This window comes from Amphiura filiformis, unplaced genomic scaffold (genome assembly GCF_039555335.1).
Source record: "Amphiura filiformis unplaced genomic scaffold, Afil_fr2py scaffold_39, whole genome shotgun sequence".
Lineage (NCBI taxonomy): Eukaryota > Metazoa > Echinodermata > Ophiuroidea > Amphilepidida > Amphiuridae > Amphiura > Amphiura filiformis.
In genome coordinates, this window is record NW_027305503.1 from 82,501 (window position 1) to 96,709 (window position 14,209).

Below are 14,209 nucleotides of genomic sequence, written 5' to 3' on the forward strand. Positions count from 1 at the left end.
ACCCTTAATCCAAGGTTATGAATATGAAATGAGGGCTAGCTGTTTACATTGTCTGTTTGCATTGCAATGGACCTGTGATTTTGCACAATGGATCTTGTTATTGCATGCTAAAAATATCCCATGTTGTCTAAATGGAAGAATGTTTTATAAATGTGCCCTAAAATCACACCCACAATCATACCCCTAATCTAACCATCGCAATAACCCTATAAATCCTATATGTACCTCTAACGTATAGCCGTCCCTAATTCTAAACCCTAACCTAATTTTGAAGTCGACGCGTACGTCTAGAATAGCGTCGAAAACGAGACGACCGAGACGCGTCCAGCAAAAACCACGAAACGCGTATAAATCCCATCGTTCCGCTTCCGCGCCGCCGTGCGCACGTCGGTAGACGACGACGTCGTCGTCGTCGTCGTCGTCGTAAACTCTAACTCTATGTCCGAACCCCAACACAAAATACAAAAATATTTTTAAAAAATCATCAAATTTTTTTTTTGCATTTGCAATTCCTATTCCTATTTTTTTTTTAACTTTTAACTTAAAAATGAACTTTTCCAGGTCCACTTTGAGAAAAAAATCATGTTTTAATTGTCTATTGTGTTAGAACGTTTATCAGCAAGTTTAGAACAAAGGGTTTTTTGAATGTTATTAAAACTATTAATGCCCTTGACCCTCACATAACATTTAACCCGACATTTAACGTTTTCTGTAATATATTTGTGTTTGCTGGGCAGTAATCGAAATAGGCATATTAGATTATCTATTTTCATTTTGCTTTAGAAAGTAAACAGGGTATTATTTATATGATAATGGAGTTTGTTTCTTGTTATTCGAATAATATACACCAAGACTTCCTAGGCATCCAACACCAAGCTCTGTTTAGATTATTTAGACAAATAGCATACACGTGTGAACATAGGCCTATACTCATTTTCCAATAGCCCGCAAAACTCAAATATCGCTAATCTGGACTGAATGCTTAGAGCATTATAGATACAGCCAGTCGTATTTGCATATCAATACCGAGGAAAGTAGTTTGATGAAAGAAGATAATCTTCTCTGGTTCGATAAATCCCAAGGTGAATCAATGGGTGTTTCCTATTACCTTTAGATTATTTGTCTCAGCATAGCGCCATCATGATTGCAATTGCGTTTACACGTAGTCTTGGTTCAGACTCTATGCGGTTATCACGAACATACTAGGAACGACGAGCGTTAGGACCGTCACAAACTGGCTGTGTAGGAGGCTAGTTTGGATGTGAACGGGACTATGACGTTCTACCGCAAAATGCAGAAATCCGTAATCCGTATGGCGTTTGCAGTGAACGCCTCTCCGCAATCTCTCTAGTAAAGAAAAAAGGGCGGAAATAAACAAATAATGTTAAAAAATTGTGAAACAAGTGGAAATATTCATAAAAATGTTGCGCTTTTAGGTTATGGCTATGTACAAATACAGTATATAGGCAAAATTGATTTTTGGCTAACAATTTTACGAACATGCGATTTTCACTGAATTTTCTCCAAAATATAAAAGGATTTCAGTCATTTCAATCTAACTGACAAATAAAAAGTCAGTAGCTCTTGGAATAATTTTACAAAAGCGAAATGAAAATTATGGATTTTAATGTAGGAACCAATGGTTGGCCTCGCCAAACCCCTCCCAATGCTCATTTTTTAAGGCGGGTTTTACCCCCGGGTAAGGTGATGGGATAAAAATTGTATCGCTAAAATTAGCGCAAAGGATGGATCTACGATTTATAGCTTAGGTTGTTTGGGCGTGAAGACGCACCTTTTTTAAATGACAGTTCTTAGGGGGTGGTACAATCCACCCCGTCGTATTTCTAGGGTTAACATAACTCATTAACAGCAATAAATTAAGCAAGTCTGCAAAGTATACGATTTGTAGAATGAACTTTTGCAAAACATCAAGGTGTTAATTTTTAATAATATATTTATCTAGATAATGCCAATAGATTTTTAGGTTGCTTCGACCAACAATACCTCGTCTACCCTTAATACAGGAAATTTGCCAGGGAAGTCAACAATTGCATTTATATTTCCATGGTTAAGGCCAATAATATGTCACGTCATTCCTCTTGTCAGTTTCATTTGTCTAAATTCTGGAGGGTAAGCACCGCTAGGTCATGATCCTTTCCTTCCTGTCTCCCATAAAATAGTGATTGAATTGAGTTTACCAATCTATGATCGTTGTCAAGTGTAAACATCCCGGGGGGGCACTCCCTATCTGAAATGGCAGGGATGTGCCTCGGCCATGTTAAAAGTAGGGGGCATTCAGGTCAAATGTACAATTACAAAAATATGGGGTCATTCAGTACACAACCTGAATAAAAATGGGGTCATTCGGTATGAAACTTTGAAAAAGGATGGTCATTGGGGTAACAAAAAGTAAAATGGGAGTCATTGAGTACAGGATTGCCAAAAGAGTATCATTAAGTACACATAAATAAGTGCCAAACTGCGTAAAAACAACTTGGCCACCTTGGAAATGTGAAAAATCTCATTATTTCTGGAGGAGAACACAAATACCACCTAAATTTGGGAATTAAAAGGGGGTCATTGGGTATAGCAGGAAATAGAAAAGGGGGTCATTGAGTACATGAATTTTTTTTAAGGTGGTCATTGTGTAATAGCTAGGACCATAACACAAAAAAGGGGGTCATTGGGTACAAGCCGGTTTGAAAAAGGGGTCATTCCCGAGGCACATGATGCGCATCCACTATGGAAGTGCCCCCCCCGGGTAAACATATTCATAGATCTTCAGAAGAAGCAGGATGACCATATAATATTCTCAACTATACAGATTGGTGAAAATGCATCAACGTCAAACCATGTCATAATCCGACACAGCAACGGTAGTAAACATGCTGTAATATCGTGTGTTTTTTTCTTAACTTTCATAGATTGTTCCTGGCAAAGGAAACCAAAACTGTCTTTTATGATGAAATAATGTTAACACAAAAACATCGTAAAAAGAATGACAAATCTGGAGGCATAGGCTACCCCAAGGTAAGGGTCGTAATTGAAATAAACACTATACAGTTAGCATCCTGGACAACCGATTCTTTTGTTATGCAAGGCTCACTCAGTCATTTAATGAGGCAATACAAACGATCGAATTTGGTGTTGAAATGAGCTAAATTTTTAGTTACACCTTTTCGATGTAAAATTAATTTTCTCGGCCAAATGAAAAGCAATCATTTTCATTTTTTCAGTAAATGTCAGGAAAAATTGTAGTGCTTGATACTGTATTTTTCTAGTCTAGTGTTAAACTTTAGTGAAATTTAGTCATTTAGTGTAAGATTTTCGATTTTGATAGGCTTAAACTCTGCCCGCGAGCCTTTTTTTGGATCAACCTTTTAGCTTTTCAAAGTAAGATAGTTCGCTAATGAAGGATTTTTCCCAACTTTCTAACGCACATCACCGTGAGTACTGACTTTAACATTTTCGGAGCATGAAGGGAAAAAGGGTAAAACAAAAACGGAAATTCTGACAAAACTACAACATATAGACCCACACGATGTGCCTTACAGGGGTGGGAAATATCTTTCTTTAGCAAACTATATTAGTTTGAGACGCTAAAACATGAATTCCGTAAAAAGCTCGCGGGCGAATTCAAGGCCTATAAAAATCAAAAATATCACACTAAAAGACAAAATTTGATGCTTAATTTTAACACCAGGATTTAAAAAAAAATGTATATCCAAGCACCAAGTTTTTAACTGACATTACTGAAGCAAAAAAATTATTGCTTTATATTTGACCGAGAAAATTAATTTCATAGCAAAAAGGTGTATCTCTGAATTGTGCTGATTTCAACATGTATCGATCGACTTTTAGCGCGACTAAGCATTTCTAAAGAATCGGTTGTCCAGGTGGCTGACTGTATAGATAACTATGGTAAATCTTAGCAATAAGCTACATTCCTTTCCGGTCAAAACTATTGAATATTAAACTGAATAATGAAGAAGGAGGCGGCCTATATGCTTCACCCTAGCAGGGCGTAAGACAATGCGAAACACAAATCAATATATGCGAGGATCGGAAATAAACGATGCAAGCTCGAGAAATTATAATTTAAATGGCGTGATTGGGGCTCGAGCAAACTGGCATATGAAAATATTGAGAGAGAAAAGATCAGGACTCAGCGGGAATTGAACCCCGGTCGCTGGATTACCGGTCCAGAGCTTTACCACTGTGCTACCTGAGTTCACAGTCGGTACTCGGGCAATCTCAACTTAAGTTCAGAGTGGTAAAGCTCCGGGTTGTGTTCTTTCAGTCTGGCGCCGAAAAGTCTAGATGTTTTGCCTATACAGAACTTGTCATAGTTAAGATAACGTATTTCATTAATGCAGTCTGACGTTTGCGTATAATTTTTTTTTTTAAATTTCTACACCTTGTTGTAGAAAAACTTATTTCCAAAGCCACCTTACAAATCATGCAGTGTTGTCGGCAGTAGCGGAATACTATTAGGATCAAAATGTGGTAGACTAATTGATGACAAGGACTTCGTTATAAGGTACAAAGTTTTTCTTAATGTTAATTTTTACCCATCTTTCTCTCCTCTTCTCTCCTTTTCCGTTCCCTCATCTCATTCTCATTACCTTCCTTTCTCTTTCATTCCCCGCTGTACTGAAATATTTTGTTCTTTTCATTCGATTATCGTAGATTCAATTTGGCTACACTAGCAGGATTTGAAAAAGATGTTGGCACCAAAACTAACATGACAACAATGAATCCAACACTACTGCGAAAGTAAGCTTTCTTTACGACAACGTTCCACTACACTTTCTCTACCCTTTTTGACGTATAACGTTTCTGGATTTGACGGAAGATTTTTAGGTTAAATTAGATAATAACGGTGTTACCGGTTTACCAATATGATCGATTAATCTGATCTTTCAAGTTGAGATTGTTTTTACTGTATTTTGCTTCTGGTGGAAATAGCCAGGTTGTGATTGTACCGACAAATAAAAAAAATATAAAAAAACATGATTTCACCGACGTCTGTTTACCCCTACCTCCAATCATACCATACAGTAGCTTTCAGTACGTATACCGTACCGGCTGAAATTTTACAAGTTTACTAATGACATGAATTCAAATTGATATTTAAGATGTACCATTTTGGTATTTCGTCCGCCCTCACGTGTAAGGTCAAGCATCTTTGCTCAAATAGAACGGACTTAGTTCTAGATTGGCACTATCAGTGCTTTTGTTACAAAAACATACAGGGATACACCCAGGGGGTGATGATGTAACCCCCCCCCCTGAGACACACTATCAAACTGTTGACTAAGTATTAACGCTTTGAGCATTCTTATGTTTCGCATATTTCTCAAATAGGTACTACGGTGGTTTGAAGAGTGAGTCTGATCGTATCAAGTTTGTGCAATCGAAGCTCGTTGGCCAAGACGGTCTTATATGGTCACCGCCGCAAGACTTAAACAGACCCATGGACGCCATCAAACTGCTCAATAATTCAAAATTAACACTAATTAGAGCAAATATACTTCAATACCACCGTCTTGGCAAATTTTGGAGAAGATACGGAATTAGTCATCTTCTGACTACTGGGTTTTACTTCGTAAACTGTGCCCTGGATTTATGCTCAGAGCTCCACCTGTTTGGGTTCTGGCCTTTTGATACATCATTGGGTGGTCGAACTATTCCAGATCATTATTATGACGACGTTCAACTATCAAAATCACGACACAATGCCTCCTATGAACTAAGGCTATTGCTGGCTATGCATCAATTAGGAATGTTAAAATTCCATATTGACGATTGCTCAGAGGAGGATCCTAAATATTAATTGTTTTGAACTTTTGTGTGACAATATGTTTTCCGCACTTGCTGTTTTTATTTTATATAGAACAAACACGTAAAGTGGAAACCACTATAATAGTAAATAATAGAAAAGATACACACATACATATCTTTATGTGATGCAATCAAGCGACATCAGTCGGAACTCGGAAAAATTAAATTTTCTTATAGGATAGTAAAAAATCATTTACAGAGTTGGAATTTTCAGAAAACTCCATTTAAATTGACCAACCAGTTCCAAAGATATGAACAATTAATGAGATTTCAAAAGGAAATAGTTCCTTTGTTAGGATAATAATCTCAAAATCAATATATCCGAGTTCCGACTGATTTTGCTTGATCGCATTACATATAATTATGAAGAACTTATAGTCCACCCACTTTAAAAATTGAGATTTTGATGAAAATGGGCAGTGAGTAACTAGGGCTATCCTGCAATGTGTGTGTTTTTTCCCAAAATGAGTTAAATCCCGATATAATTAACACACAAAACAGACTTTTTCCAAAACGTGTTAAGTCCAACCCAGGCTGGTAGTCTGTTAAGTACACGGGCACTGCCTTCATAAATTGTGATAATGGGATAAAACAGGTGGATATTTCTGGTCATCACTTATTGTCAGTGAAATGATGTTTATTCAATTCTAAGAAATGCAATACATCACTGCAATAACTAAGTTTTGAAAACAAAATAGACTAGACTTAGCTGTGGTCTAAGACCACGAACACAGCCGTGGTGTGACCCCTTAATGACCTTTGACCCCAAAATCTCAGAACACTCCATAGACATTGGCTAATCTCAATGCACGTGTGCACGTGGCATCACTCTGTTATGTTATTTATGCCAGAAGAGGCATTTAGAAGGTATTTCGTTTTATACCGGAAGTGACCCTTTAATGACCTTTGACCCCAAATCTGTGTACACCCCGTAGACACTGGGTAATGGCAATGCATGTGTGCAAGTGGCGTCACTGTCCTACGTAATTTGTGGGAGAAGATGCATTTTAAAGGTATTTCGTTTTATACCGGAAGTGACCCCTTAATGTCCTTTGACCTCAAATAAAAAAATACCACATATACACTAGGTAACCACAATTCATGTGTGAATATACCGTTACTGTCCTATGTTTTTTTTAGCTAATAAAATTTTTTGAAGGTATTTCGTTTTATACCGGAAGTGACCCCTTAATGACCTTTGACCCCAAATCTGTGTACACCCTGTAGACACTGGGTAATTACAATGCATGTGTGCAAGTGGCGTCACTGTCCTACGTAATTTGTGGGAGAAGATGCATTTTAAAGTATTTCGTTTTATACCGGAAGTGACCCCTTATTGACCTTTGACCCAAAATTTAAAAAAATACCACATATACGCTAGATAACCACAATTCATGTGTGAACATACCGTTACTGTCCTATGTTTTGTTTAGCTAATAAAATTTTTTGAAGGTATTTCGTTTTATACCGGAAGTGACCCTTTAATGACCTTTGACCCCAAATCTGTGTACACCACATAGTTACTGGGTAGTAACAATGCATGTGTGCTAGTGGCGTTGCTGTCCTACATAAGTTGTGGGAGAAGATGCATTTTTAGTTGAAATCATGTTTTTGACCCCTATGACCCCTGCGTGACATTTGACCCCACGAGTTTCATGTGACATGTAGGGGCACGGTCAATGATCATTGTGACCAAGATAGGTCAAAATCGATGTAAGCATGTGAGTGCTAGAGCAAATGTAATGGTTGACAGAAAGAAGAAGAAGAAGAAACTAGACTTAGCTGTGGTCTAAGACCACGAACACAGCCGTGTTGTGACCTCTTAATGACCTTTGACCCCAAAATATATGAAAACCCCATAGGCATTGGCTAATGTCAATGTATGCGTGCACGTGGGATTATTTTGCCATGTTATTTGTGGCAGAAGGGGCATTTTGAAAGTTTTTCGTCTCAGACCGGAAGTGGCCCCTTAATGACCTTTGACCCCAAATCTGTGTACACCCCATAAACACTGGGTAATAACAATGCATGTGTGTAAGTGGCATCACTGTCCTGAGTAATTTGTGGGAGAAGATGCATTTTAAAGGTATTTCGTTTTATACCGGAAATGACCCCTTAATGACCTTTGACCCCAAATAAAAAAATATCATATATACATTGGTTAAACACAATTCATGTGTGAATATACCATTACTCTCCTATGTTTTTCTTAGCTAATAGAAATTTTTTCAGGTATTTCGTTTTATACCGGAAGTGATCCCTTAATGACCTTTGACCCCAAATCTGTGGACACCCCATAGACACTGGGTAATAATAATGCATGTGTGCAAGTGGCGTCTCTGTCCTACATAATTTGTGGAAGAAGATGCATTTTAAAGGTATTTCTTTTTATACCGGAAGTGACCCCTTAATGAGCTTTGACCCCAAATAAAAAAATACCACGTATACATTGGGTGACTGCAGATCATATGTGAACATACCGTTACTGTCCCATGTTTTACTGAGCTAATAAAAATGTGTGAAGGTTTTTCGTTTTATACCGGAAGTGACCCCTTAATGACCTTTGACCCCAAATCTGTGTACACCATATAGACACTGGTTAATGACAATGCATGTGTGCAAGTGGTGTCACTGTCGTACGTAATCTGTAGGAGAAGATGCATTTTTAGTTGAAATCACGTTTTTGACCCCTATGACCCATGCGTGACCTTTGACCCCACAAGTTTCATGTGACGTGTAGGGGCACGTTCAATGATCATTGTGACCAAGTTAAGTCAAAATCGATGTAAGCATGTGAGTGCTAGAGCAAATGTAATGGTTGACAGAAGAAAGAAAGAAAGAAAGAAAGAACCTGTAAGAAAAAAGACACAGCCGTGACTAACGTCACGGCTGTGTAAGAAGAAGAAGAAGAAATTAGCTGTGGTCTAAGACCACGAACACAGCCGTGTTGTGACCCCTTAATGACCTTTGACCCCAAAATATATGAAAACCTCATAGACATTGGCTAATGTCAATGTATGTGTGCACGTGGCATCACTTTGCCATGTAATTTGTGGCAGAAGGGGCATTTTGAAGGTTTTATGTCTCAGACCGGAAGTGACCCCTTAATGACCTTTTACCCCAAATAAAAAAATACCACGTATACACTGAGGAACATCAATTTATGTGTGAATGTACCGTCTCTGTGCTATATTTTTCTTGGCTGGTAAAACTTTTTGAAGTTATTTCGTTTTATACCGGAAGCGACCCTTAATAACCTTTGACCCCAAATCTGTGTACACCCCATAGACACTGGGTAATAACAATGCATGTGTGTAAGTGGCATCACTGTCCTACGTGATTTGTGGGAGAAGATGCATTTTAAAGGTATTTCGTTTTATACCGGAAATGACCCCTTAATGACCGTTGACCCCAAATAAAAAATACCATATATACATTGAGTAAACACAATTCATGTGTGAACATACCATCACTCTCCTAAGATTTTCTTAGCTAATAAAATTTTTGAAGATATTTCGATTTATACCGGAAGTGACCCCTTAATGACCTTTGACCCCAAATCTGTGTACACCCCATAGACACTAGATAATAACAATGCATGTGTGCAAGTGGCGTCACTGTCCTACATAGTCTGTGGAAGAAGATGCATTTTAAAGGTATTTCGTTTCATACCGGAAGTGACCCCTTAATGAGATTTGACCTCAAATAAAAAAATACCACATATACATTGGGTGACTGAAGATCATATGCGAACATACCGTTACTGTCCCATGTTTTACTTAGCTAATAAAATTTTTTAAAGGTATTTCGTTTTATACCGGAAGTGACCCCTTAATGACCTTTGACCCCAAATATGTGTACACCACATAGACACTGGGTAATAACAATTCATGTGTGCAAGTGGCGTCGCTGTCATACGTAAGTCGTGGGAGAAGATGCATTTTTAGTTGAAATCACGTTTTTTGACCCCTTTGACCTCTGCATGACCTTTGACCCCACAAGTTTCATGTGACATGTAGGGGCACGGTCAATGATCATTGTGACCAAGTTAGGTCAAAATCGATGTAAGCGTTTGAGTGCTAGAGCAAATGTAATGGTTGACAGAAAGAAGAAAGAAAGAACTAGACTTAGCTGTGGTCTAAGACCACGAACACAGCCGTGTTGTGACCCCTTGATGACCTTTGACCCTAAAATATATGAAAACCCCATAGACATTGGCTAATGTCAATGTATGTGTGCATGTGGCATAACTTTGCCATGTTTTTTTTTTTCTGTAGGGGCATTTTGAAGGTTTTTGTCTCAGACCGGAAGTGACCCCTTAATGACCTTTGACCCCAAATCTGTGTACGCCCCATAGACACTTGGTAATAACAATGCATGTGTGCAAGTGGCATCACTGTCCAACGTAATGGGGAGAAGATGCATTTTAAAGATATTTCGTTTCATACCGGAAATGACCCCTTAATGACCTTTGACCCCAAATGAAAAAATACCATATATACATTGGGTAAACACAATTCATGTGTGAACATACCATCACTCTCCTATGTTTTTCTTAGCTAATGAAATTTTTTTGAAGATATTTCAATTTATACCGGAAGTGACCCCTTAATGACCTTTGACCTCAAATCTGTGTACACCACATTGACACTAGGTAATAACAATGCATGTGTGCAAGTGGCGTTAATGTCCTACGTAATTTGTGGGAGAAGATGCATTTTAAAGGTATTTCGATTTATACCGGAAGTGGCCCCTTAATGACCTTTGACCCCAAATTAAAAAATACCACATATACATTGAGTAACTGCAACTCATATGTGAACATACCGTTACTGTCCTATGTTTTCCTTAGCTAATAAAAATATTTGAAGGTATTTCGTTTTAAACCGGAAGTGACCCCTTAATGACCTTTGACCCCAAATCTGTGTACACCCTATAGACACTGGGTAATTACAATGCATGTGTACAAGTGGCGTCACTGTCCTATGTAATTTGTAGGAGAAGATGCATTTTGAGTTGAAATCACGTTTTTGACCCCTATGACCCCTGCGTGACCTTTGATCCCACGAGTTTCATGTGACATGTAGGGGCACGGCCAATGATCATTGTGACCAAGTTAGGTCAAAATCGATGTAAGCATGTGAGTGCTAGAGCAAATGTAATGGTTGACAGAAAGAAGAAGAAAGAAAGAAGAACCTGTAAGAAAAAAGACACAGCCGTGACTAACGTCACGGCTGTGTAACTAGATCTGGTTACAGATCTGGACCTAGCCGGGGCCGGAAATGCCAGTCTTAAAGTTTATGGACATCTCACACCATTAATGGTGCATCACTGTAGCATGATGGGGCTTTATCCGTCTTCCATAGGCTGAGATACAGCTACTTTTCCGTAATTTTAAACATTTTTTGCAAATTTGACGTTTTGACCTCCTTAATGACCTTTGACCCCAATATAAAAAAAAAACCTCATATTTACCACGAAAATGCATTGTTACAGTTTAAATTTAAAAATCTACTATGCTTAGTTATGGAGATAAAAATTCGTAAACTTATTTAGCTTAAAACCGGAAATGACGTCTAAATGACCTTTGACCAAAAAAATAAAGATACTGTGCATACATCGGTAACACTAATGCATATATGAAGTTTATGTCACTCTGGTCTGGTTACGTTTTAGATAAAAAAAAAAAATGAACATATTTGATGATTTTTGGTTTTTGACCGGAAGCGACCCCTTAATGACCTTTGACCCCGAAACTGTAGACACCTTAAAGACCCGGGTTGGTAACAATGCATGTGTGCTAATGACAACACTCTGCTATGTAATTTGTAAAAACAGTGATTTTTGAATATTTTTAGATTTCAAACCGGAAATGACCCCTTAATGATCTTTGACCCCTTATCTGTGAACACCCTATAGACACTGGATATAGCCGATGCATATGTGCAAGTGACATCATCGTACTATGTAATTTGTGGAAGAAGAAGCATTTTGAAGATATTTGGTTTTATACCGGAAATGACCCTTAATGACCTTTGACCCCAAATTTGTTAACACCCTATAGACACTGGATATAGCCGATGCATATGTGCAAGTGACGTCAATGTAGGATGTAACATGTAAGAGAAGAAGCATTTTGAAATTTGTTGCCAGAAGAAGAAGAAAGAAGAAGAAAGAAGAAAGATCCGATAGCATCACAAGACCTAGCCGGTGTCCCGGCTAGCTAAGAAAGAAGAAGAACCTGTAAGAAAAAAGACACAGCCGTGACTAACGTCACGGCTGTGTAAGAACCTGTAAGAAAAAAGACACAGCCGTGACTAACGTCAACGGCTGTGTAAAAACCACCATCAATATTAATTACAAACTAGACTTAGCTGTGGTCTAAGACCACAAACACAGCCGTGTTGTGACCCCTTAATCACCTTTGACCCCAAAATATATGAAAACTCCATAGACATTGGCTAATGTCAATGCACGTGTCCACGTGGCATCACTTTGCTATGCTTTTTGTGGCAGAAGGGGCATTTTGAAGGTATATCGTTTTATACCGGAAGTGACCCCTTACTGCCCTTTGACCCCAAATGTGTGTACACCATAAAGACACTGTGTTATAACAATGCATGTGTGCAAGTGGCGTCACTGTCCTACGTAATTTGTGTAAGAAGAAGCATTTTAAATGTATTTCGTTTTATACCGGAAGTGACCCCCTTAATGACCTTTGACCCCAAATAAAATAATACCACATATAAACTGGGTAACCATAATCCATGTGTGAACATACCGTTACTGTGCTACGTTTTTCTTAGCTAATCGAAAATTTTAAAGGTATTTCGTTTTATACCGGAAGTGACACCTTAATGACCTTTGACGCTAAGTCTGTGTACACCCCATAGACACTGGGTAATAACATTGCATGTGTGCAAATGGCGTCACTGTCCTACATAATCTGTGAAAGAAGATGCATTTTAAAGGTATTTCGTTTTATACCGGAAGTGACCCCTTAATGACATTTGACCCCAAATAAAAATACCACATACACATTGGGTGACTGCAAATCATATGTGAACATACCGTTACTGTCCCATGTTTTACTTAGGTAATAAAAAGTTTTGAAGGTTTTTCGTTTTATACCAGAAGTGACCCTTTAATGACCTTTGACCCCATATATGTGTACACCACATAGACGCTGGGTAATAACAATGCATGTGTGCAAGTGACGTCGCTGTCCTGAGTAAGTTGTGGGAGAAGATACATTTTAAGTTGAAATCATGTTTTTGACCCCTATGACCCCTGCATGACCTTTGACCCCACGAGTTTCATGTGACATGTAGGGGCACGGTCAGTGATCGTTGTGACCAAGCTAGTTCAAAATTGATGCAAGCATGTGCGTGCTAGAGCAAATGTAAAGGTTGACAGAAGAAAGAAAGAAAGAAAGAAAGAACCTGGAAGAAAAAGACACACCAGACTTAGCTGTGGTCTAAGACCAAGAACACAGCCGTGTTGTGACCCCTTAATGACCTTTGACCACAAAATATATGAAAACCCCATAGACATTGGCTAATGTCAATGTATGCGTGCACGTGGCATTACTTTGCCAAGTTATTTGTGGCAGAAAGGGCATTTTGAAGGTTTTTCGTCTCAGACCGGAAGTGACCCTTAATGACCTTTGACCCCAAATCTGTGTACACCCCATAGACACTGGGTAATAACAATGCATGTGTGTAATTGGCATCACTGTCCTACGTAATTTGTGGGAGAAGATGCATTTTATAGGTATTTCATTTTATACCGGAAATGACCCCTAATGACCTTTGACCCCAAATAAAAAAATACCATATATACATTGGGTAAATACAATTCATGTGTGAACATACCACCACTCTCCTATGTTTTTCTTAGCTAATAAATTTTTTTGAAGATATTTCGATTTATACCGGAAGTGGCCCCTAAATGACCTTATTATAACTGCGGCAGGTCCCGGACAGAACCTGAATCCAGTCAGAAGCTATCTCATTGGGCGATGAAAATATAATACGAAAAACATAGAAATATCCAAAACTATGGAACAATTTAGAGTCTCATTTTTGGTATAACAATATTGATTAATCGAAACAACTTTGTGAGAGATCAGTGTTATTGGCTTTTAATGTGGCGTTCTGAAAAGTAAGCGTGCTAACTAGGAATTAAACAAAATATTAATTCCATACAGCTTAAAACACATAGCAAAGACTTGCAATTAATGGAGTTCACATAATTTTCTTTCAGACTTGAAAGCAAGTATACTTCATATGTACCTGCACTTGGTACTATATTTTATGATAATGATGATTTTACTAGAAGTCTCTTTTGCCTGCTCTTTGGAGCC

The 14,209-nt window shown here is 38.2% G+C and overlaps 1 protein-coding gene across 2 annotated transcripts in view; it reads left to right on the forward strand.

Annotated features, from left to right (window-relative positions):
* Positions 1–6,975, forward strand: part of LOC140144092 (alpha-N-acetylneuraminide alpha-2,8-sialyltransferase-like) — a 13,744-nt gene extending 6,769 nt beyond the window's left edge. The window contains exons 4-8 of one of the 2 annotated variants that reach the window (XR_011857832.1): positions 2,925–3,030; positions 4,428–4,540; positions 4,690–4,776; positions 5,368–6,295; positions 6,386–6,975. Coding sequence is in view for 1 of the 2 variants with exons in the window: in XM_072165928.1 (XP_072022029.1) it covers positions 2,925–3,030; positions 4,428–4,540; positions 4,690–4,776; positions 5,368–5,836 (775 nt within the window). In the remaining variant the exon portion in view is untranslated. Of the gene's footprint in view, positions 1–2,924; positions 3,031–4,427; positions 4,541–4,689; positions 4,777–5,367 lie in introns of both variants that reach the window. The other variant, XM_072165928.1, reaches the window with a different exon arrangement.
* The last annotated feature ends 7,234 nt before the right edge of the window (positions 6,976–14,209 follow it).